This window comes from Pseudopipra pipra, chromosome 13, assembly GCF_036250125.1.
Source record: "Pseudopipra pipra isolate bDixPip1 chromosome 13, bDixPip1.hap1, whole genome shotgun sequence".
NCBI lineage: Eukaryota > Metazoa > Chordata > Aves > Passeriformes > Pipridae > Pseudopipra > Pseudopipra pipra.
The window spans coordinates 684,883-709,802 of record NC_087561.1 but is presented as its reverse complement, the minus strand read 5'-3'; the positions used below and the strand labels follow the sequence as shown (position 1 = coordinate 709,802).

The 24,920-nt window shown below is 53.2% G+C and overlaps 1 protein-coding gene across 4 annotated transcripts in view; it reads left to right on the top strand.

The window, feature by feature from the left end:
* OPHN1 (oligophrenin 1) overlaps window positions 1-24,920 on the top strand; it is a 51,779-nt gene that overhangs the window by 12,869 nt on the left and 13,990 nt on the right. For 2 of the 4 annotated variants that reach the window (XM_064669521.1, XM_064669522.1), the window contains exons 2-14: window positions 3,632-3,727; window positions 7,821-7,882; window positions 9,336-9,407; window positions 14,720-14,821; window positions 15,604-15,714; window positions 16,143-16,247; window positions 17,238-17,367; window positions 18,795-18,895; window positions 20,579-20,670; window positions 20,793-20,871; window positions 21,655-21,688; window positions 23,089-23,151; window positions 24,039-24,113. In XM_064669521.1, the coding sequence (XP_064525591.1) occupies window positions 3,632-3,727; window positions 7,821-7,882; window positions 9,336-9,407; window positions 14,720-14,821; window positions 15,604-15,714; window positions 16,143-16,247; window positions 17,238-17,367; window positions 18,795-18,895; window positions 20,579-20,670; window positions 20,793-20,871; window positions 21,655-21,688; window positions 23,089-23,151; window positions 24,039-24,113 (1,122 nt within the window). Of the gene's footprint in view, window positions 1-3,631; window positions 3,728-6,227; window positions 6,385-7,820; window positions 7,883-8,325; window positions 8,426-9,335; window positions 9,408-14,719; window positions 14,822-15,603; window positions 15,715-16,142; window positions 16,248-17,237; window positions 17,368-18,794; window positions 18,896-20,578; window positions 20,671-20,792; window positions 20,872-21,654; window positions 21,689-23,088; window positions 23,152-24,038; window positions 24,114-24,920 lie in introns of those variants that run through there. The other 2 variants (XM_064669523.1, XM_064669524.1) reach the window with 2 other exon arrangements.

Sequence of the window (24,920 nt, the reverse complement as noted above, 5' to 3'; positions counted from 1 at the left end):
TCTGAGGCTGGCACTGGTGCTGGTGCTCCCCACTCCTGCCCCACAGCCCCACTGTGGGACTCTGTGCAGGAATGGAACTTCATTTTTATTAGAAGAGTGAAGTATTGTGACCACAAATGGTAAGAGTTGGCATGACATTCTTAGACTGGAAGGAGGAGTCCTTGAGGACTCCTGATTGAATCCATTTTGGTGTGTTTCCATGGAAACAGACTGAGCTGCACCACGAGCAGGAAGGGTCCTTGGGGCTCTTGGCAGTGCTGAGCCTTGGCGTGCTGCTCTCAGGGACATTCCAGTTTGGAGCATGGCATTATTCCTTCAGCCTCGGGTCCTGGCGCTGGGGGAGCAGGACAGGCCCTCCAGCCGCCTCTCCCTCCTGCCAGGCTTTGGGGGTGCAGAGCGAGGGTGTTTGGCAGCTGAGTGTATCGGGAGGGAAAACATTTCCGAGTGTCTGTTAAAATGAGGGACAATACGGACTTATCTCTCCCAGCATGGGATGGAGCCCCAATTTTCCACACAGCAAGTCTCTTCCTGCTGGCCCCTTCCTGTGGTCAAGCCACTTTCCTGTGGCCATGGCTCATCCCTTTCTGCATGGACGCCTGCCCTGCCCCATCCCTGGTGTCACCACACCACTGTTCAGATGCCACTGAGGGAAGGGGTGATGTGCCCCCCAGTGCTCTGCCTCAGGCCCTGGTACTGTCCCTGTGTTGGGCCCGGGCAGGAGCATCCTCTGTTCCTGTGGTGGCTGGTGCCAGCAGGCAGTGCTGCGGCGGAACCAGCTGTCAGCCAGCCCCATTCCTGTCCCAGGAACACTCCAGTCAGCCAGCCCCATTCCTGTCCCAGGGAACACCCCAAAGCTGTGTTGGCACCACGGCAGCACGTGGGGCTGTCTGTGTGCTCGCACACAGGGGCTCTGTCAGGAGCTGGGGTTCAGCAAATGCTCCCTACGTGTAGGAGCTGAGTCACCTTGATCTGGAGGAGCCTGGTTTCCATTAAGAGCTCCTCAGACATGTGCAGTGCTGGCTCTCCTCTCTCTCCCTCTCCTTCTCCCTCTCTCATCTTCCACAGTTGTTTCCCTAAGGGAAGGGCTGTGCCACCCCAGGGATGTCTTTGGCAGCCTCCTGCCTTCAGCAGTCACCACTTGCAGCCGGGGCTTCCTACACCTCACTGCTGAGGGTAAGGATAAGGATGGCTCCCCAAAATGAAAAAGATTCCTTGTTCCAAGTGCAGCCAAACAGCACTGGGCTAACTGTGGGGCATCCATTGTGTTTTTCACTATTAAGCTGACGTGAGTATGTGCACCTGGGTTTCCTTCAGCTGGACATTTGGCAAATAAACTTTCAGGCCAGACGTATTTTGAAAGGAAAATGTAACTTAAATTGGCTATACTATTTCTTCTTTTCTGGTTAAAATATGCTGTGTTTGTCTTTTCAAACCTTTCTCTGCCATGGCCCTTCCCCCCGTTTCTGTAAAACCCAGAAGGCAGGAGCTTGCCAGTTCATTCCCTGCTGCAGGGGCTGACATGGAAACGTGGCATGTGGAGACCCCCTGTCCCCACAGCGTGCCGTGCGGGACCTGCGTGTGCTGCCACACTCCCCGCTCGCGGGGACATGAAGCCAGAGCCTCCTGATGCCTCATCACCTTCCCCTGGCCAGCAAACATGGGGGGGACAGACGGACGGATGGACAGACGGACGGATGGACAGACGGACGGATGCTGGCCGGGGGTGCTGTGATGAGCCGCCTCAGTGACGCTGCTTTCGGAGGGGCTCAAGGACCCACACTGGGCCGGGAGGGGTGTTCGGAGGGAGGGACTGGAGGCCACCCTCTAATAACAGCAGTGGAGGGGCTGGATGGGGCTGCACAGCTCAGGGTTTGCAGGGGAACGAACAAAGCTCCCCCTGAGCAAGGGCTGAATGAGCCTCCGGCCCAGCCTGAGTGAGCGCTGGGGGACTGAGGGGGATTATTTGCTGAGGTTTTCCATCAAGTCAATGACATCGTTCTGTGTGAGAGTTCACCCATTTACGTGCTCCAGCCCCTGGCAGCTGGGGCTAAATAGCAACATTCAGGCCTGAATCTGCTCATTCAGGAGCAAAGGTTTGACCCATCAGAGGGAGCTGCTGAACGAGGCTTTTGAGGGGGAAGAGAGGACTGTGCTCTGAGCCCACGCTCCTCCCCATGCTGGGTACCTGGCTGTCCCCCTGCCCCTCCTGTCTGGGGCCCAGGGCACTCCTGACCTAGGGACAGGGGAACAGAGCAGTCTGGGGACGTGCCAAGATCCCACATGGGCCACTTGATTTGTCTTCCTCAACATTCATTTCAGTGTTGTCCAATTTTTCTCTCTCCTTCACAGCAGTGTTTCAGAACACCTCATGATTGCCACTGTGGTACTAAGTTCTATGTTCAAATTAAAAAAAACCAGCCATGTACACCGAAGTTTTTTATACAGCAATTGCTCTCCTGGTTCAGCAAAGCCGGGTGGGAGCTGGTTGCACACTAATGTCTGTGCTGCCACAACTTCACCACTTGCCGCTTCCTGAACTTCAAAAAGTGCCATCTCCGGTGTACTCCCACAAAGGAGTCCAGCCTGGGGCTGTGCCTGTGGCTGGAGTCCCAAATTAGGGAAAACAGTGATGTAAATAAGAATATAAAATTATTCCTTTGCTTTTGTTCTGTTGCCTACCTGCTATTCCCTGAGGTCAGGCAAGTGCAGCCTCCTGTTTGTATCTCGGGAATTTGCTGTTGGAGAAGGCCTTATCCCCCAGAGAGCATGTAGCTTTGTGCAGGAAGATGTGGTGGATTGGATGAAGTGTCACCAGTGCTGTCCCTGCTGGCCCTGGGTGGGTAACTGGGTTGGGCTCTGCTGCAGTGTTGCTGCCCTGTCCCAGGGCTCCTCCATCCGACAAAGGAGCCACTGCCCCAGGGCTCTGAGCCAGCTGTGCAGGATGCAAAAGCACAAAGGATCTTTCTTTTGGCCAGAAACTTCTCTGGAAGGTCCAAAAATAATTTGGACTGAGCCACAGCCACCACCAGGCCACAGTGTCTTTGCTTCCAGCTCAGACGGTTCCTCAGCAGCGGGAGCAGCAGGTGCCCGGGTGAGCCCAGCCAAGCCCCCAGCTCCCTGTGGCACTGTCCCTCTTCCCTCAGGGCCTGTCTGTGTCCGTGACCTCCAGGAGGGACAGTTATTTTGAGTTCTGCCTTTTTTCTCATGTTTATTTTCTGACTCTACAGATTTTTCTCACTTATAATGAAACAATTCCTGTGAACACTGGCCAGGCTGTCTGACAGCCCCCCTGCTCCAGGGAGCTGTGCTGATGCACATAGAGCCCCGGAGTATCTCCTGCATGTTTTCCTGCAGGGAAGTGTGTCAGTGTCCCTTCCTGTACATGGCAGGACAGTAGTTGTACCATGCAGTGCATCCATTAATGCTGCAGAAGCTTTTTCAAAGAGAAAAAAACCCCAAACCCAGTGCTCTGTCTGCAGCCTCTGAGGATTATTAATGCAGCAACATTTGCTGCAGCGATGAAACTCCTGATGCCTTTGGATTTTCCTAACCACCTCACTATGGTTACAGACTTGCAGCCTCTGTAGAACTGTTGCAGAAACCCACAGCTGATTGCTCTGTCCTTTTCCAGGGTACTCCTCAGCGGTGCAGAAGTTCTCCCAGACCCTGCAATCCTTCCAGTTCGACTTCATTGGTGACACACTAACAGATGATGAGATTAATATTGGTGAGTTCTCCGCTTTTTTGATGCTGATTTTCAGTAACTGGAACAGTCTCCCTCTCTACAAATTAGCCTGCCTGATGGTTTTTAAGCAGCCTCAGGAGCCGGGTTCCAGGCAGCTCTTCCATAGCCTATTTTATGAAGTTGAACAGTCACGGGTCGAGTTTCACATTCCCAATTCGGCGGATAATATGTGGAGGTTTTCCGTGGCTCCAGGCCTGCTCCATGCTGCCATGTGCTGGGGAGGAGGCAATGTGGTGCTGGCCTCCCAGCCAGCTCCACTTCCCAGTGCCACCAGTGGAGCCCAGTGGGTGCTGCTCCCAAAGCTGCCTTCACTCCACTGCACAACCTGCCCCACATTGCAAAGGGACTGGGCCGCAGACTGCTGGGAAAAAGGATGGTTGGATGTGTCTCATAGGGAAAACAATGGCCAGTCTGTGCCTTGGGCAGGGCAGCGTGTGGCAGGAGTGTGGGGCTGCTGCTCCCCGCACATCTGTTTGGGGATTAGTGATCCTGGAGCCCTGTTCCATCCCTGCCCTCCCCCAGCACAGCTCTGTGGGTCACACAGCGGCCACTGCCCTGGGAGCTGAGCTGAGGTGCCCCAATGCCCCAAACCCATGTTTCACATCCATCTGCTCTTGGCTTAGGGGGTGGGTGGGTGCTGCAGGGGTGGCAGGGGGTGGGTGGGTGCTGCAGGGGTGGCAGGGGGTGGGTGGGTGCTGCAGGGGTGGCAGGCTGCAGAGAGGACGACAGGGGATCCTCCAGCCCCCAAGGGTCTGACCCTGCCCCGTCAGACAAAGCCCTTGGGGCACCTGCCTGGGCTGAGGGGCTGGGGCTGCCCATGGGGGGCACAGGGCAGTCAGTAGGCTGAGGCACGGGGCATTCACCAGGTGGGGCACAGTGTCTTGCCAGGCTGCTCTGGGGCTGCACAAAGGGGAAAAGAACAAAGAAAAGCAGCTTTAGTCAGGCGGTGGTTGAAGAGCAGCTGCAGGGGGACATGGCTGATGTCAGGTTTCAGATCTCTGGGACGCCATCGGAAGGGGAAGGAAGTGGAGCCTGTTCCTTGGGCTGTTGTATTTAAAGCCATGTGAAGCAGATTGCAGCCTGCCCCTCTGAGGCTGGTTTCCTTTATGGAAAGTCTCTAGGTGAAACATGCTGGAAATGAGTCAGCCTCCAAATCTAATGGCAGCAGAGGTGCTGAGTTTCCAAACACATCTGAGTCAGGGAGGGGAGAACACTGCTGTGTAAATGCCTCTCCTGGGAGCAGAGAGGTCTGAGGCAAACAGCCTCCCAAGGAAAGGAGTGTCTCTCCTCTTAGCTGGAAGGGGCAAAGCTCCGACAGCCAAGCGAGACTGCTGGGAATGGCAGAGGTTGAAGGGAGGGATCGTGGGCGGATGAGAGAAGGAGAGATTATAGCAGATATAAAACCCTCCAGGTGAAAAGAGGCACATTTCCCTTCAGTTTTGCTGGGGAGTATTTTTGCCTTTTCAAGAAGAGGTCCCTGGTTTCCCCAGGAAGAAGCCTGGGCTGTGTTCCTCCTCCCACCCAGGGCCTGCTGTGCCTGCTGGGGCTGAGGCTCCCTTATTCCTGACACAGCAGCAGGGCGTTGACGTCTCTGTAGCAGCTTCCATCTCCTGCAAGGGTGCCAGGGATCTGCGTGGGAGCACAGAGCTCATTTGATGTGCAGGATATGGGAATGAAGCAAAACACTGACAGGCACTTCTTACAAGCTGCAGGGAACGTGTTTGGGTTGCAAATAAATAGAGCTAAAGACGTGCTGCTCTCGTTGTGTGGGCAGAGAGCAGCCGGACGCCCGGCTGGGTGGCTGTCAGGAATCTGGGTTGATTTTGTCTGTCTTTGGTGTTGTCTGTCACAAGCAGCACTTTCCCCTGGGGATGTCAATGGTTACAGACACACCCACATTACCCCAGGGCTGCAGCCTCCCTGTGGTCCCCTCTGCAGTCCCCTCTGTTGTCCCTCCACTGTCACTCCCGTGGTCCCTCCTGTGGTCCCTCCACTGTCACCACATGGGACCCAAACCAGCAGCTCCTTCAGAGATGAAGGGAGCAGTGAAATGGGATGGCATGCTCCTCCCTCCCAGGCATGGGAGCCTGGAATCCTCTGGCAGTAAGGACGTTCTTGCAGTACTTCTGGCTGCCCAGCTGGCTCACTCCAGCATTCCCAGGTGTTGGTTCTCAGGTATGGCTGGGCAGGTGGTGGCTGTGCTGCAGGGGCTGGAAAGTGCTGACCCAGGCCAGTAGCACAGATCTATCCCAGTGCTCCCGGGCACTGCTGGACTGGCAGCAGCATCTGAGCCTTGTGTGTGTGGTGCAGGGACAAACTCAGTGGGCTGCTCTGTGACTGCAGCCAGGAAACATGTTCCTGGGCTCTTCCTGTGGAGCAAAGGGGAAAAACCAGCTAGGGAATGTTTTAGGTACTGACATATTCCCTGCAAGTTCAGGGCTGTATTCTCTTTTTCCCTGTGATAATTCCTTTCCTGGCTCAGGCCGCCGGTGTCCGTGCGCTCCGGGTTTCCCGTGGCCCTGGGCAGCCGCAGTGACAGCCACGCGTGGCCCTGGGGGTGAGCACGATGAGCCAGCGGCTGTTGCATTGCTGGAGCCCTCGCTGGAGGAGAGCTCAGAAGTTCCTGACTCATCAAGAAGGTCTGTTGTGCTGCTGCCGGCTGAGGGCCCGTGTCACGAGGCTGCGGTTGTTCCCTGTTGTGTCTGTCTCAGCAGCTGCAGAGCGAATCCTCTCACGCTGGATTTTAGCAGGACAGGTACCTCTTTGAAGGTGCCACTTGTGAACGAGGGGAGGGGGCCCTCAGCCTGCACAGAGAGCAGAGGAGCACCCTCTCCCCTGAGCTATGGGATGAGCTGTTCCTGTCCATGCCTCACCATACACCTGATGTGCTCTCTCGTGTGCTGCCTGCCCGGCCCAGCCACAGGGAGGGAGGGTGTGACCTGCAGGCACAGAGCTCTGGGGGTTTGACAGAGCCATTCTGTGCCGTACACACCAGGCCAAGGGGGAGTGTGGGACCCATCAGACCCATCCCACGCTGCGCTGAGCACGCTGGAACTGTGGGAAGCTTTCCCAGCTAACTCCAGGTGGTTCCCAGGTGTACTGGGGTAATCAGGTTGTTCCCTCGGGCATCCAGCACACAGCCACACTGTTTGCATGGGCAGATGTTGGCCCAGCCTTGCCTTGCAGCCCAGAGAGCTGGGAGTTTGCAGAGCCACTCAGCTCAGCACTGTCAGTGCTCTGCTGCTGAGATGTTTCTTCCCCTGTGACAAATTCAACTCCTTCCTGAATTCTCCTTCGGTGTGGCAGGGACAGGGGCTGCGTGTTCCCTCTTGGTGTGGGGAAAGTCAGTTGCTCCAACCTAGTCTTCTTTTTCCCCAGGCTAAATTAGTCTAGTTTCAGATTGTTAAAGGAATGCTTTCTTGCTATTTATATTGTAGTTGGACTCTAACTGCTGATCAGTGAGATCCTTTTGTTTCACTTTTAACATTTTGGGGAGTGGTGTCAGTGTCTATGACCATTTCTACACCTGTTGCCTTTCCTCCTGTACACGGACCTTGTGTCACTAAATGTGACCTTTGTCATTCCAGGCTGTTTTCATTTTACGCACTTGTCCTGGTGAGCACCTACGACTTTTCCCAGGCCAGAGGTGCCAGGCCCATCCTGGTGCTGCCAGTGGCTGTCCAGGTGGGAGAGGCAGACCCATCGTGCCCATAGCCTCTTATATGGCAGAGCCTGTCTTGCTGCTGGCCCTGGGGGCAGTGGCTACCCCTTCCCCACGTTTGCATCTTCCCTGCCACCTTTCCTAATTAAAGCTAATTGACATCCTTTTCCATTTCCAGGGCCTTCTCTCCCTCATTGCTCTGCCCAGGAGACCCCCTTCTCCAGTGCATAAATAAATACTCCTTGTGGCCAGCCTGCATGTGGCTTTGCTTCACCCAGTTTCTGCCAAAAGGGGCCACCTCTTCTCTGTTTTTGGCAAGGCTTTAGCCGGCTGTGCTGGGGGCACAGCCCCATTGTGTCCCACACTCCGGTGCCGTGTCCCAGCCCTCCTGACCAGCCTCTTCTTTTCTTACAGCTGAGTCCTTTAAGGAGTTTGCAGAGCTGCTGCAAGAGGTAGAGCTGGAGAGGTCCATGATGGTAAGGTGATCAAAACTGGGTTCTGTCATTCCCACCGTGGTTAAAAGCCAAATTGTGGCCAGAGCAGCATGTGCCTCAGTGTGAGGCTTCCCACAGAAGGGAAGCTGGGAGCACTGGGAATGTTGTGCTTTGTACCATGTCTGCTCCATGGTGCCCTGAGCACAGGGGAGGCAGGGGGTGGGGAGGGCTGAGGTGTCCCAGGCAGTGTCCCAAACCCCTGCGGTGTGCAGGCAGTCCCGGAGCCGCCGGCCCGGCAGCAGGAGCAGGCTGGCTCTGCAGGGCCAGGTGTGTCTGAGCTCCTCACCAGCTAGTTCTGTGCTGAAACCAGGCATTAAAGAATAAGATGTGGTTTTGCTCTGGTTTTGCTTGGTGCAGGCAGGCAGTGCCCCTGTGCCATGATCCCCTGCCCGTGCCAGCCCAGCTCCTGCAGGGCCATGCCCTGCCGTCAGCCTCCCGCTGCCATGTGCCCTCTGCCTCTCCAGAGCTCCTCCAGAGCAAGTGCTGGCTTCCCATCTCACTCCTAATTCCAGGAAAAATATGAAGGTTAGGCTTGGTGAAGAGCTTACAGCATGCCAGGAATGTGCTGCTTGGCTCTGTGTTCCTTTGCCTCGTGCGGCTGTGGGAGCTCGTGCCAGGCTGGGCCAGTGCCACAGGGGCGGCTGTGCCAGAGGGTCCATGGGCAGGCAGGGAACGGCAGGAAACCAGGAAAGCGTGAGATACTTCTGTATTATTAATTACAGTGGCTCTTTGGCAGTGGGGGAAGCAGTGGAAGGAATTGTTTCAGGTATCGTGGGTGCTGTCCAGCTTTCCAAAGTTGGGGATTTTTGTCCTCCACTTGTAGGATCAGTTGTTTACAGCAGCCCCTCGGGAGGTTTCACACTCTCACCGTGTTTATCAGCTTTAAATTCCCTGAAGGGCTGTGGAAGAGTGTTGTCCTGTCCCCTTCTCTTCCCCTCTCCCTTCACTGGTCCTTGGGACAGAGCCTGTCACAGAAGTGGGGATGGGAAGAGACGGAAAATTGATCCCAATGCCAGGGGAGCTGGAGCCAGTGAGTTTCCTGTGGATTCATGGAAAGGGAGTGCAGAGCATGTCCCAGGAAAGCATCTCTCAGACATGAGACAGGAGTGGAAGAGTCACAGGCAGGCTTTTCCTTTTCCCTAGCTGGATCTGGCTGGATCTTGGGAGAAGGGAAGTCTATCATTTTTTGAGAGCAGTGTTGTAAGATCAGGATGGGGGATGTCTCCAAAGCCTCCTGTGCTGTGGTTGGGGGTTGTTGGGTATTACTGATGGGGAAGAGCAGGCACAGATGGGTTGACTTCACCTACAGACAGAGAAGTTTTCAGTCAAACACATTAAAATCTGAGAGTTCTTGGCTTCTAGCCCTGTTGAGCCTCTGTTTAGGAGAAAACTGATCCATGTCCTGCAATTAAAGTGATTTTTCTTTGCACTGTAGGTGCAGAATGCGAGTGATTTGCTGATCAAACCTTTGGAAAACTTCCGGAAGGAGCAGATAGGCTTCACCAAGGTAAGGGTTGTTTGTTTCTTTCTTTTCAATGTAAACAGATTTGTTTTCTGTTACTGTGTCTGAAATCAGATTTTTCTCCTGTTATGAACAAGCAGACAGTTGCTGTGCTACATTCTGACTTCAGGCTCTCAGAAACTCCCTGTTCAATGCTGGCTTTCAGCCGCTGGCACAAGGGCTCGTGCTGTGACTTTTAGTCTGATTTTTCAATCATAAGAGGCTCCAAAACCTTTTCTGAATTCTTTGGGTTCTCTCCTGGCCTGATTCCCAAACTCTCCATTCTGAGCAAGGAGTGCTTGTTTCGATCGGGAGATCCTCCTTGCTGCTTTCTTGCCTCTCCCCTTTGTTCACTCAGTGCTACTGAGAATAAAATACTTTCTGCAGAGAAGTGTGTGGTAGAGGGGGAGGGAGGGAGGGAGGGAGGAAGGAAGGGAAGAGGGGAGAGAAGCAAAGGCCGACAGGCAGAACCTGATTATAGTCATAGGGCATTTGTTATGAAATATTTACATAAAGCATCTAATGAGTCTTTCAGTTGGACCAAACTTTTAAAGAAACAAACTATAAAAAGCAAATTCTGCACATGTGGAGCAGAAAAGGTAATTTTTCCCTTGTCTGCTATCAAGAAATCCAGGTTCCACATTACTCGGCAGCAGCTTGAAATGGGGTTGGCTCTGACCCAGCTCTGAAATGGAGATGTTTTGGAGAACACTTGAGGCTTGGATTCAGCCCAGCCCATCTGGAGGCTTTGACTTTTAATAAATACAGGGTTTGAGAAGAGGTACTCGATCACCCTCCTACCCTTTGCCATTCCCTGCACACTGGGTGTGTGTAACCCTCTGAGGAACCGCAGCCACAGCCCTTGGTCTTGTGTCCCTGAGACTGTTTCCTTCCCAGGGAGCCCTTACGGTGTGTAAGGATCCCTTTGTCCACAGCCCAGAGTGCGCTGTGCCCCAGGAGCTGAGCTGCCTCCACCCAGGGGCCACATATCCCGTGTCCCACTCCAGAGTGGCTGTGCCCAGCAGGGTTGGTGCTGTACCCTGGCAGTGGGGGGCCCTGAGCACTGACATGCATTCCCCTGGCAGCCTGCAGCCCTTCCTTGGTCCCTGTGGACAGACAGGGCCCTCCGGGTGGATGTGTTGTGTGGTGACAGTGGCAGGACACTGCTCAGAGCAGTTGGAGAGGTGGTGGAGGGCAGGGAGTCATTACAAGTGGCTCAGAGGTCATCATGGTTTGGCTTTGGGTTTTGTTTCTGGTGAGGAATACAAGGTGTGCAGAGGGTTGTGCCGTGGCTCACCCCAGTGCTCCATTCAGGAGCTCACAGGGCAGCACCTCACACCCGCCGTGATCTGGGCGTGCCCCCACCAACAGGGATGCACAGAGAGGTTCTGCTCTTCCCAGCACTGCCCCACGGCCTGGAGGCACTGTGAGTTTGGGAAGGAGCCTCAGCCACTCCAGCCCCTTGCCCTCACCCCCAGTGATTCCCTGAGAGGAGCCTGTGCCAATCCACTGGCCCGGAGCCCGTGGGCTGCACCCTCAGGGATCGCTCCAGGCACAGAGCCTTCCTTCACCTGCCAGCCTGCAGAGCTCCTCTGATTCATCCCCATCCCACAGCAGAAGGTGTGAAATACAGGCAAGGCTCCTCACAGTGGGGCTCTGTCAGCACAGGTCCCTCACCGGCATCACCCCAGAGTCCTTCCTGATCCACACCAGGGGCAGAGGCCAGGGCTGGGCTGTGGGACAGGCTGGAGACATGACACAGGGAATCTGTGCCCTCTGCTTCATTTCCGTATTTTGACAGCGTCACCTTCTGTGAAATGTTTTCTGTTCCCTGTGTGAGCTGCTGGAGCCAGATAGGAAGAGCCCTTGAATTGGGGCTTTGTGATGCCTCTGGCTGGAGTGCAGCCAGTCGGTCTGACCAGCACATCTGAGGCCGCATTCACCCGCTCTCCTGGGGCAAATGGAATCTGCTTGGGCAGAGGGTGTGCTCCCACACAGGGCAGCCCCCGGGCTGTCACTGGGACCCCCTCCAGCCACCTTGCCCTGCCACAGCCCCGTGGGATCACTGCTGTGCCCGTGACTTGCTGATCGATGTGTATATGTGCAGACGTCACAGATCAAAGCGAGGATCCAGGACCCTCTGAGCTGACCCATTTCCCAGTGCTGGCACCTCCCTCTGCTTGAAAGCCGAGGAGCTGGAGGGGGTTTATGGCGGGGGTGAGTGTGGAAAAGAGCCAACACACACGGGGAGCCTGTCCCTCCCTCCCCACAGCCCTGGCACTCAGCTCCACTCTGTGGGGCTGGAGTACTTTTGGAAGAGCCTGGCTGCACTCACTGTGTTGAGGAGGATTTGAATAGGAAAAGTTTCGTTCCAATTCCACTTGGAAGGAGACAGCTTTTTTTTTTAAAAAAAGAAGACCCAAACACAAAAGCAGAAACACAAAGCAAACCGAAAAGTCAGAGGGGAAAAACTGTTTTGGATGCACTGTAAGGGTGGGAGGAATGTTCACTGTGCTCAGGGATGCTGAATAGCTGCAGTGTTTGTCAAAAGTTCTTCCATAGGAGATAATGTATTCATAAAAGGACTTAGTTAATTCTATTATTAGTTTCACTAATTATAATTTTAAAAGAAAGGGAAGACAGTAACTTCTATTTGCTTTAGTCTCTGCGGTAGCAAGGCCTAAGGAGCATTTGAGAGAAACCAGTGGGTGAGGGAAAAACACCAGGATAAACTGAGTGGGGTTTGATGGAAATGCTCTTTCTACACCCCTCAACTTGACTCTTTAGAAATTATCTTTTTTTGTATTAACTGCTGATGCCTTATAAAAAGGAGTTGTGATGATCCTGCACCCACTGACCCTCCAGCTGAACCCCTCAGGTGCGTGTGGAGGTGGGGCCTTCTGGCAGGCAAAGGAGAGAAGTGGCCCTGTGAGACGGGCTCCCTGTTTGCCACTCACTCCACCTCTCCTAGGACAGGAATTTCAGAGGATCCTAATTAGCATCTAATGATTAAGGGCAACTTTTGGGAAGTTCTTTGGCCCCTTTTCCCCCCTGGTCAGCTGGACCCGATGGCTACCGAGGGGTTCTGGCATTACTGGAGCTGGATGACCTGCCAGACCAGGCAGCCAGTGCTTTCCTGGGGGCTCCTTCCTGGTTAAAGCAGCACCTGCCAAAGCTCCAAGTGTGGAGCTTTCACAGAGCACCCTCCTGCCTGCACTCCTGTGGGATCTGCTCCTCCCGGTGAGCAATAAATGGAAGTCGGGTGGCTCTTGGACTTGGCAAACCTTAATGAGAAGGTGGTGCTGCCCTTTGCTGAATATTCATGAGGAACTAATTCATGCTCGTGTTTCCAGATTGTGCTTCAGTCTGGATGGGTTTTTGTGTTGTTTTTTGTCTTGGCTCACTCTGTTCAGCAGCCAAGGAGCTGTTGAAGCCTCGGCTTGGCAATCAGAGGCATTTGTAGGTCATCCTTCTGCTGTTCAGTTATATGCTAATTAGTCAAAGTGGGAATGATTGGCAGGCATTAATGGCCCAGACAGCCCAGGAGTGTGACCTTACACACAGACACAGGAACTGCAGCTCTGCAAACACTTTCACTGCGCTGGGTTTGGGTTTGCTGATGGGGTAGTCACGAGGGTGGTGGTTTGTTTTGACAGTCCTTCCTGGCCTCGCCCCCGCAGCTGCAGCGCTGCTTAAATTAGGAATCACCCGTGGAGGACTCCCTGGTCCTCTGGATTTGATGTGGATCTCTCTGTTCTGAGGTGTGAAGTTGCTAATGCAGAGTCACAGTACCCAATATTGCAGGGGGTGATTCCAGAAGATGCACTTCCCTTCAGAGCTCTGGTAATTCCAGGAGCTGCAGGGCAGCAGTCGTAATTGCTAGGGTGAAAAGGTTTGCTGGGTTAAGCCTGCCCTGCTCTGGACAGTTACATATAAGCAACAGTAGTCAAATTGGTGTCTCTGCATTTCCCCATGGTAATTGTGCTTTCCCAACAGCCAAGTCAGGACTCTTGTGAGGTGAGAATTCCTTTTCCCGGAAAGGCAGCTGGCAGGAACACTTGTTACTGTTAGTAGGAGCCAACCGTGTTGAGCCCAGGCATGGGTTTTGGGAGCCCCCAGGCATCCTGCCATGTAGAACATCCCAACAGACAAATGGAGTAGTCCATGCAAGTGGAATGGGGAAGCAAAATTTCATGGCAGGGGAGGCTGCAAACTCTGCAGTCAAGACTGAATGCATGAGGAAAATCCCTAGTAGCCACCAGTCTTGCTGATTTGTGGTGGCACTGGTGTGTGTTTGCATATCCATGGATTTCTGAGTGGGGGCAAGAGAACAGGATTTCAGGGCTTTCAGAAGGTAGGTGTTGAAAGATACCATTAATTCTCAGGAAGCTGGGGTGTCCTAATTCTGCCTTCTACCTTCTTGAGCTTTCCAAGCCAGATAGAGGATCTGGACATCCTGTATATAACCTGCAGTATGTACACACCAGTGCTCAGCTGCTTGAATCTGGCACTGAGGCTGCTGCCAGGCTGGAATTCCCTGATTTTAGCAATTTAGTTGCTAAAATATCAGTTACCGTCTGATGTGGCTATTTGTCAGTCTGGGCTCTACTCATGGTTGTGTCTTGATTTCTGAGTCCTCTGTGGTTTCCCAGTCAGTACAAGGCAGGAACCAACATCCTGGTCCTCAGCCCTGCTGCTCCCTGCCTGCTCTCAGGGCTTCCTTCTCGAGTGTCTCTGGTTGCTCTTGTTGGTCTGTGCTCTCTTTGCACCACTGCTGGCAGGGACATGAGGACTTCCTGCCCACGTGTCGCCCTTGCAGGCTTCTGCTTTCCTTTTGCTACTCTTCAGAAACACACAGTAAAAGCTTGAGAACAGAAAATTGCCAGACTCTAACAAACCTTTCCTTGACCCTGATGTGTTTCTGACATTGCAGTGTTTGCCCTGTTGTTTCTGAGCTGAGCACATCAGCAGATGGTGAACAGGGTTTTGATGTGTGAGCACGTCTCAAGTTTACTGGACACTGAAGAGGTTGAGAGGGGGAACAACACCTCATCAGGGGGCTTTTGCCACAATGCTGACATGACAAATACTTCTTGTGCCACGGAGTATTGCCAGAGCTGGGTCCTGAGGTGTAACTGCATCCAGGGTAGGCAACGGGCTGTGAAGGCAGAATGAATGGGAAGTGACCTTCTGTTCTGGCTGGGCTGACCAGAATTTGTCTATGGTAATACAGAGTTGCATAAAGGATCTGGTGTTGATGCATGTTCTTATCTGGAAAATGCCAGTAACTGGTTCTGTTTCACCTCTTGCGCCTACAGGAAAGAAAGAAAAAGTTTGAGAAGGATGGTGAGAAGTTTTACTCTATGCTGGATCGCCACCTGCACTTGTCTTCCAAAAAGAAGGAATCCCAGTTACAGGAGGTGTGGATGGAGTTTCCTCCAGAGTTGGGTCCAGAAGCAACACTACCAGCTGCTCTAGATCTTAAAAAAAAAATTTTGGGGGGGAATTATTCCTTCCAGTAATCTGTTGAAGTTGATAATCAGTTAAATCTACTGAAAGCCTGGATTCTCTGGGTGAGGCCAGGGAAATCAAGCTCGTAGTTCTCCGTGTGTGTTGGGTGCTGGGAGTGGCTTTATGGTTGTCACCTTATTGCCACCCTCATGGTGTAGGACAGTGACCAGGGGCACTGGCACAGCTGGGGACTGGCCACCCTTTCACCTGGGGAACTGCTCTGGCTGAAATAACCCGTTATTATTCCTTTTGCTGTTGTCTCACTGCTGGTGCTTTTGGGTGGCTGTGGGGACAGGCAGAGGAGATGTGTCCCGTGGTCCTGCCCTGCTGCAGCTCTGGAACTGCTGGTTCCAGGTTGCAGATGGAGTCAGGCAAGAGGGTGGTGACAGTGATCTTGTCCTCCCAGGGCTGTGGGTTGAGAAGGGGCTTGTGCTAAAGTAACAAATGAACTTTGGGAAGGCCTTGTCCTTGCAGAGTGGGGTGAGGTTCTGGATCCATGAATGAAAAGGAGGCAGAAATAGGCAAACTGAGAAGAATATCCAATATCCCAGTTCAAACCTGGACTGGAGACCTGGCAGGCTGTTTTTAGTGAGGACAAAGCTACCTGTGGGCTGACAGACAAAAGCGACTCAAGTATTGTAAAACTACATGTGATGTATTTTCTTTTTCCACCTCTCCCTCCTTCTTCCAGGCTGACCTTCAGGTGGACAAAGAGAGACACAATTTCTTTGAGTCCTCCCTCGAGTACGTCTACCAGATCCAGGAAGTACAAGAAAGCAAGAAATTCAGTATTGTGGAGCCGGTAGGAGCTTCCTTTTCTCTCAGCCTCGTTTGCTGGTGCTCAGGTGTGCTGATGTGTTACTTGCTCTGCTCACCTGTCACAGCCTGGCCTGCAGTGCTCCCAGCCTGTGGCTGAGTACAGGGACCTGGGTGGTGGCTCTGCCCAGGTGCCAGGTGTGGTGGGATCGTGTGGATTTTGTGGATGAGCACTCTCCAGATCTGCTCTGGGTCTCCCCATAGGGTCTTTTATTCAGGGAGTGTTTTATTCAGACAGATGTGTGGGTGGTAGCCTGGGCTTTAGAGACACTGTGTTTGATAAGTCATGCTGAGGCTGGCATCACTCCAAAGCTTTAAGGAAAAAAGAATTGTAATTTCTGAAACCTGGCTGTCTGTCCATCCTTCCTCCAATTAGAAATACAGAAGTTCAGTCTGCCCTTTCCCTTGTTGCAGGTGCTGGCGTTTCTCCACAGCCTCTTCACTTACAACAATCTGACAGTGGAGCTGACACAGGATTTTCTCCCCTACAAGCAGCAGCTCCAGCTCAGCCTGCAGAATGTGAGTCCCTGCCTAGCTGCAGGACTTTTCCATTGACTTCTGTTCTCGTTTGGATTTACATGCCTCTGATGGCAAGGCCTTTCCACCCGAGCAGCCTGGCCATGTTTCCACTGGGGGAGGTTGCAGATACAGTTATTTCCTTCTCAGCTCATTGTGTTTTCCCCTCTCCTGCACAGCAGAGTCCGCAGGTCTGTGAGAGTGTTTTCTCTGTCTGGGAGGGGCTGTTGCAGTCGCATCATTTAACCTGGTGCATAAACAAACCTGAGATTATCTTCCAGTGTAATGAGATCGAAATTGTACTCTGAAAAGGCCTCTAACCTTGATCCTAATCGCACTGGCTTACTACAGGCTTATTACATGCTTTGGTAAGCTCCTCTGCTGGCCAAGTGTGCTCATGGGGTAAAATATCCGGGTCCTGTTTCCTTTATCCTCAGTCTTTCCTTGCTGGCCCTCATTCCCATGGAACAACAGCCATAATGCTGAGCCAAGCTGGGTTTGCTGCTAGCTCATTAATTGGTCCAAGTGGTGTTCCATCAAAATGCCTGGATTTTGCACCCTGTGTTGACAGGACTCCCCTGCCAAGCAGTGTAGCAGGAGCCTTTGAGGAATCAACACCTTTGGGAGAACACACCTGTCACCTGAACAATGGTGCCAGGAGAATCTCAGGTGCTGCCTCTGCTCCACCCAGCCCAGAAATGTGCTGAGGTTCTTTTACTGAGGGAACGAGTGGCCTCCCAACTGTGCCTCCTCAGCACCATCTCCATGCACCTTGTGTCAAACCTTGTGTCAAACCTTGCCTCTTCAGTTATCTCTAAGAGCCCAATGCTTCTCATAGCCAGAGTTTCCATGAGGATTTCTGGAGTGGCTTCCAAATTTTGTATCTTGGGGACCAATTAATTTCTGCCAGAGCACCTCAGATTTATCCAGGAATACTTTCAGCTCACTCTTTGCTCATATTCAAATGTATTTCTATTTGTTTTCTCTTACCAGACAAGGAATCACTTTTCCAGCACACGGGAGGAGCTGGAAGACCTGAAGAAGAGGATGAAGGAAGCGCCTCTAACCTGCAAGCTCCCTGGGCAGCCGACCATCGAGGGCTACCTCTACACTCAGGAGAAATGTAATGGCTTTGGGATGCACCTGGATGTGTTAGGAATGTGCAGGCCTGGGCTGCCCTGACATAGCCCTGCTCTGGGATGCACTCGGCTCCTGAGCCCAGGCCAGTCCTGCTGCACCACGTGTCACCACTGCCAAGACACAGGGTGTCCAGGGTTACACCACTGCCAAGACACAGGGTGTCCAGGGTTACACCACTGCCAGGGCACAGGGCAGCACATCCTGCCAGTGCCTGAGGTGTCACTGCCTGCACTGCCTGGGGAAGCACTGGCAGCTCCAGCTGGCAGCTCTGCCAGTGGTGGCACAGAGCTTTCTCTGGGTCACAGGAGCCATGTCAGCACGGGGCTGATTGCCCTGCGCTCCAATGAGATGGGATTTATGACTTTGGAGCTCTGGCACAGCTCTGCCTGGGCTGTGCTTTATCTGAACAAGTCTGGTGCCCAGCCTCATCCTCTGCAGGCAGCTGAGCACAGCTGACGTGGGAACTGTGCTGAGTTAAGCTGCTGAGAGCAAAACTTGTGATTCTGAGCAGAGTCAAATTAAACCAAATTCAGCCTTTTCCAAACCCTGGCTGCAGCTCTCCATGGCCATGCAGCAGGAATGTTCAGGGGATACGAATCTGTGCAGAACTGTGGCCTCTGAGGCTACAGACAACTTTGTGAGCAGTTAATTTTTAATGATATATACAAATCTATCTATACATGTATTTTTATATCTGTTCATCCTGCTTTTAGAAGAAAACACATGCAGTAATTTAGACCCTGTGGCATGTTCCTGCAGGCCAGTGGCTATTTGCTACCTCTGTTTATGTTTCCATATAAATTGAGTATAAAGAGTTGTTCCTCCAGACAACTGCAACTTAAAAGCAAATTCAAGAAAAAATACCAGTTGAAGTATTTCCTATAAAGGGGTTCAGGTAAGACAACAGAGAAAAGTGACAATAAATCCAGTGTGATAGAGATAGGAACTTCAGGGTATTTTAAAGCTGCTGTTTTCTTTATTACTGAGTTTTCACGAACATGAAAAAGTAGTGTTGTGTGTGGAACAAGCATTCAGGACACGTAGGATCCTGACAGTGGAGGTCTTGGCTAGGCTTGGCCAAACCAGCCTGGCTTGTGCCCAGAGATCCACAAACGCCCTTTCAGTCAGCAGCGTGTTGGGAGGGCACTGGAGGCAGTGGCTGCCCTGCAGTCCTCTCATCCTGCTCCTCCTCCCCTCCTCTCCTCTTCTTCCTCCTGCTCCTCCTCTTCTCCTGCTTCTCCTGCTCCTCCAGGCTCTTGCCCGTGGAGACACCTGTGAGGGAGGTGTTCCCACAGGGCTGTCAGTGTCCATCCCCAGAGAAGGGAGGACATGGGAAGCACCAGCCATGCCTTGCCAGCTGCATCCAGGTACAGTCCTGTCCCTGACTCCGGCCTCTCGTGTGTTCTGCAGGGGCACTGGGCATCTCCTGGGTGAAGTATTACTGCCAGTATGAAAAAGAGGCAAAAACCTTACGGATGACACCCATAGACCAGAAGCCTGGAGCTAAGCAAGTGAGTTGGATGTCTGCAAACATTGGCCCAGCCATGGGTCTCCCCTTGCACTCGCCCGTGGTGTCCCTCCCCATGCCAGCCGTGCAGGTGCCACGTGCAGGAGCAGCAGCTGGCCCTGCTGTGGGAGCAGTGTCTGGCTGTGGGCTGGGCCCAGGGCAGCGCCTGGGGATGGGCTCCTGGCCACGGGGCAGGGGGAGGCTCCATCCCCTCCCTGCCTTGTCCACACAGGGCAGTTTGGTGTCGCCTGAAAGAGCCACCTCTGTGAGGAGAGGTCTCGCCCCTCTCTGTCCCTGGAGCTGAGGGCCAGCAGGGTTTGGCAGCGGGACATGGGTCCGTGTGGCGTGAGCGGTGCTGGACAGTGCTGACCCATGAGTTCAGTCTGGGGTGAAGCTTGTGCTTCTCTAGACCAGCTGATGTTGATCCTTCCCCATGCACATGGGCTGTGAGCTGCAGCCTGGGCTTCACGAGCCCTCTGGCAGCCACTGCAGTGCTTGAATGACTCAAGTTGCTACAGGAGTTAGTGCTTCCAAACACAGCATTTCCCTGCCTCCTCATGTGCTCACAGCACTGCTCTGTGGTTTGCCTTCTGCTCTCGGCACTGGTTCTGTGGGACTGGGACAGTGTTAGGAGAGGAGGGGAGGGCAGCAATTCAGCTTCAAACTGCACTAAGGCAGTAATTTGGGGAACTGCTGCTTTTCACAAAGTGCTCGAAGTCTGGGAGTTCCCCCAGTGCCTCCTCGTGACAGGGAAGGGGTGGGAGGATGGAGCACAGCCAGTGCCTCCAGCTGAATCCCCCACCCTCCTCTGCCATGGAGCGGGTCCCCAGGGCCTTTCCAGCCCGGTGTGTGCTCCAGTGCATGAGCTCATGGTGTGTTCTTGGCAGTGCTCTGCACACTGCAGCAGGAAAATAAAATAGATGTTTTGCAAGTCTTTGGCAGAGACCTGGGCAAAGAAATGTCCAAACTATTGTCTGGAGAGATTTGTTGTCACCTATGCCATAAGCATGTCTAAGAAGGCCAATTACTGCAGGTAAGGGCTTGGAAACATGTAAATTAGTGCCTTTCCCAAATTCTGGCAGTCTGGGAATCTGCACCATCAGGTCATAGCTGGCCACACAACTTCACAATCACGTTATGAATTGACTGTGCTGCAGAGCACAGGGACATGAACACCCAGAGCCAGGACTGAGCTCCCAGTGCCACCTCTCCAGAGCACACCTGCTCTAGATGGAAATGTCCCTTTGCCACATGGTGTTTGTGTAAAGCCATCAATGACCATCAGTGTTGTGGGTAACTGGTACTGATGATCAGCCCCGATAAAAATTAGGACCCAGCTGTGTCAGATCAGAGGGGAGCGTGGTTCTGGCCTCAGGCACCAGGGACTGCCTCACCAGGTTTGCTGGAGCAGCGTTCCAGGGCTGCAGAGGCACAGTGCTGGTGTGTGGGGTAATGCTGTGAAGTCCAGAAAATTCTGTGACTGAGGAGAGGAAGCCTGGAGCACAGAGCCTCTGATCCCTGCCTGTGTTGGTGGAGGGAGGGCCCCCTGTGCTCCTGTTAGTGCCATCAGACTCTCAGGACATCTGTGGGCAGTGCTGTGCTGGGCTGGAGCTGCAGGGGGCTGGGGAACCCGAAATCTTCTCCTGTGTTTCTGTCCTCTCACCTTGGCTTTCATGTTCTCTCCTAGGGCACCTTGGACCTGACCCTGAAATCCTGCGTTAGGAGAAAGACTGACTCCATAGACAAAAGGTTTTGTTTTGACATTGAAACCAATGAAAGGTGAGAGGCTTCACGTTCAGGCGGCCCCAAACCCCACGGGCCTGGAGCTAATCCCTCTTTGCTGTCTATTAAAAACAACTTTTCTTCCTTTCCCTGCCTGTTCCTGGGGGAATTCCACGCAGGTCCGGGACCATCACGCTGCAGGCGCTCTCGGAAGCCAACCGAAGGCTGTGGATGGAGGCGATGGACGGGAAGGAGCCAGTGAGTGTTCCGGAGCTGTTCCCAGCTGGAATGTGCTGTCGAGCAGTGTCCTCTGCCGGCGGGTGCAGGGCACACTCGGCCCCTGCTCTGTGCCCCTTCTGCTTCTCCGCTGGTACCTGCCGGTGGATCATGGCCTTGGGCTCCGTGCTGGGCTCGGCACAGCTCCCTCTGGGGATTTTGGGTTTCCCCCTAAATCGGGATGTTCCCTGGCTGTGCCAGCCCGCTTGAGGACTAGCCTTTCCGAGGCTGGGATGCTCCCATTCCTGCTCCTCACTGCCTGCCGGAGCTGGTTTGTCTGTCCCTGCTCTGAGCAGCCTTTGGAAAGGTGGGGCTGCCCACCCTGCACCCGTGTTCTTCCACCTTTCTGTGCCTACTGGGGTTTCCTTCCTTCAGTCTGAGTGAAGCTCAGAGCCCTGCAGTTTGCCTACAGAACAGAGAATTTCCCTAGCAACAAGTGCCCCAAGGAGATGCAGGGCGGCATCAGAAACTCCTTTTTGTGCAGATAATGGGATCTTGCTTAATTGTAAAATGGCATTTCTATGGGACATTGTCTTTTTGGCTGTGATTGGCTCTGGGTGATTTATGGATGATTTATGGGTGACCTATGGGTGATCTATGGATGATTTATGGGTCATCTGTGGGTGGTTTATGGGTGATCTGTGGGTAATCTTTGGGTAATCTATGGGTGATTATCAAGTGCTGCATTTTCTTTCAGAAATAAGTACCAAATCATGCTGATGATGTTTTTGTTTCTCCCTCTCCCATTCCCTCTCCCTTTTTCAGATCTACCACAGTCCCATCACGAAGCAGGAAGAAAGTGAGTCACTCCTGTTACTGTTATCTGGGCTCCCAGAGCTGTCCAGAGGCTGGGCAGGGTTTTCCTTGCACATACTCTCATTCTCAATTGCTGCCAAGTAGCTGTGTGCCCCCTCTGTGGTGGCAGTGTCGCTTCTGTCCTTGCATCACAGTGTCTGGCACTGAGCCCAGATAAGAATGGGTTGCAGACAGTAGAAGTTAGTGATGCAATGAGCAGTTTTTATTTAGCCAGGAGTAGTGGGATGTGGGGTTCAATTTGCACCTCCAAATGCCAGCGTAACAGAGGGGAAAAGATCAGTGAGAGACTCTGAGGATATGTCCCTTAGCAAAGATACTAATAGGGCAACAGAAGTGGCATTTAGTTCCCTGGAGGTCCCACCCACCACAGTGTCCCACGTCCCCCCTCTCGGCAGTGGGGTGCACCTTGGGAGCCCTGAACACTCCAGGGCCTCGTTAGCTGGGTGAAACCTGCATTCTGTCTCAGAGCTCACTTTATCAGCACTGTAATTAGCTGGCTCTAATGAGCACAGGGGCATGAGCACAAACCTGCTGTGCAGCCGTGTTCACATGGCACACTGGGAGCAGTGTGACTCAGGGGTTCACTAAATAAACACTCTCTATTTTTAATAGATTAGAGCTGGTAAGTGTTCCAGTAGTATCACAGCCCTCGGAATCAAGCACGAGGGGGTCTGTGCTGATTCCTGTGGTAAGACTAAGAAACATCTGAGCTTGGTGTTGCTATTGCTCAGAGCAGAAATAACCAGTACAAACAACCTGCTGAAAATGCAGGGACCCCATGGGCTTCCCCAGCACAGCCTGTGCTGGACTGGGATTGATCCAGATATATCCTGTGGCTGTTTTTTCCAGCAAAATGTTGTTTTAAGTTAAAAAGAGACAGGCCCAGAGCTGAACTGTGGGTAGTTGGCTGGAACAAGCCCTGTTCTCTGCTTTCCTCAGCACATCAAGCTGGGTTCATTTTGGTTTTTAATTCTAGTGATGTAGAGAAGCAGAAAATACATGATTGCATGATGGGGAAGAGCTTCAACTGCAAATTTTGCTCTGGAAGTGATTAATGAAGTCCTTATCAGACACAATTCACATGTGGCAGGACCTGATTTACACCGCTATTATTAAAGACAGAGAGGGGATAGGGAGCAGTACTGCAACTCAAAATAAATTTGAGGGGAAATGGGAGAACATATGGAACTAATAACTGCTTGTCAGGATGTACAGAGTGCTGGTGTTTTCCCAGAGGGATGTACGGGATGCAGGTGTAGGTGTGAACATATCTGTGAGCTGGGGCACTGCAGCTTGGGGTGCTGAGAGGAGCTGGAGCTGAGGGTGTCCCAGGGGTCCCCAGGGGTGCTCAGGCAGCTAACATGGATTCCTTGTCCCAAACAGTGGAGCTGAATGAGGTCGGCTTCAAGTTTGTTCGGAAGTGCATCAACGCGGTGGAGACGAAAGGTGAGGAGCTCGCCCTGCTGTCGGGAGGTGCTGCTGGCCTGGCCCTGCTTCCCATGGCCTCAAGGCACCTCATAGTTCCTGTAGTACTGTGTTTGTTAGTCACTGACACAGGACCTTGGCTTTTAGCTGAAGAATGCTTGTTCTTCAGGAGCAGAAATCCTGTGTAATCTGGAATGTCATCATACCAAATTCGGTTGGGATTGAACTTCCACCTTTATGCTGTTTTCACTCCTGGTTTTCTCAGTTCTGGCTCTGAGCACACCCACTGTTGGGCAGCAGGAGAGCAGCTCTGACAGCCCATGCTGGGGGCCAGGCAGAGCTGAGGAGGGTACAGGATTGTTCAGCCCCAGTCTGTGCAGCAGCAGGACAGAAACAGGCTGAGGGGTGGCAGCTCATCCTCTGGGCTGTCCCATGTCTCCCAGCCTGCACCAGTGAACATCCAGTGAACTTCACCAGAATGGGCTGGAAGAGTAGGGTGAACCCCTCAGAACTGCTGGATGCCCAGGCTGCTGCAGGGAATGGTGCCTGGGTTCATCTCCAGAACCTCTGGGACTGTGGCAGCCAAGGCCTGCTGGAGTGGGGAGCAATGGGGTGACAAAGACCCTGCTCACAGAGCTGGGAAAGACTGTGGCTCTGCCTGTCCCAGCACTGGCCAGTGTTTTCAGAATCTACTTCAATGTGTTTGTCTTCTCTCTGGGTTTGAGCACATTCATGTTAAACCTGCATCCCCCAGAAATGGCACATTTGGGCTGGTGTATCCCATGCACTGGCTGACCGGGCTGTGGGACAGAGCCCAGCAGCAGGGAGAGCAGTTCCACTAGATGGGGCCTTTGGGCTTCCAACCAGTGGGAGGACCTTGGCTGACGCTCCTGGCTTTCTCCTCTTAGGAATCACCACAGAGGGCGTGTACCGGACTGTTGGCAGCAATATCCAGGTGCAGAAGTTGCTGAATGCCTTTTTTGGTAAGAATTAATTATTCCATGTAATTACCCTGTCCTGGTTTTGAATTGCTGGGGAGGGACAGAGAGTATCAAGTACCCCAGTAAGAAATGTCCAGTGTGGGTCCCTGCAACCCCTCCGAGTCACATGTTCCCCTCCTTTCCTGGACCTTTTCCCCTTCTTTCCTATATCATGGTGAGCTGGACTGGGATAACACAATGAGCTGGACTGGGGAGGCAGCCTCTGCAGGGAGGCCTCCATCCTGGTGTAAGGTTTTTCCCTGGAAGGATGGGGACACCTCACTGTGTGCGTTAGGGAGTCAGTGTACCTGTTAAGAAGTCGGTGGATGCATTCCTGCTGCGAGCCTGCCTGTGACTGGATCTGTGTCACAGAATGTGGCAGCTGGGGGCAGTCTCTATAGGAGACTCCCTGGGCAGGCTGTGGGGCTCAGTAGCACAGCTCTGTGCTGGGAGAGGTGCTGCCAGGCTGGGACCTGGCTGAGGCCATTGTGCCCTGACCCCTGCGAGCCCCTGGGGTGAGCCCTGGGCTCGGTGCCCATGTGCCCAAGGCTGAGCCATTCTCTGCAGCCCTGCCTGGGGGCTGGAGCACAGGGCAAGGAGTGTGATCCCCTCACTGCCTGTGTGCCTCGGGCTCGCCCCAGCTCAGGCACCTGATATTAATGCAGCATTCATAGCCTTTGGCTGTTGCTTCCTGTTGCTTCTACTCTGGATGATGTTTATTAAGACGCTGTTTTGTGCTGGCATCTGGCTGTGCCCAGTTCTCATGGAGCCATGACTGGCTCCACTAGCCTGTGACTCATTGCTGAGCCT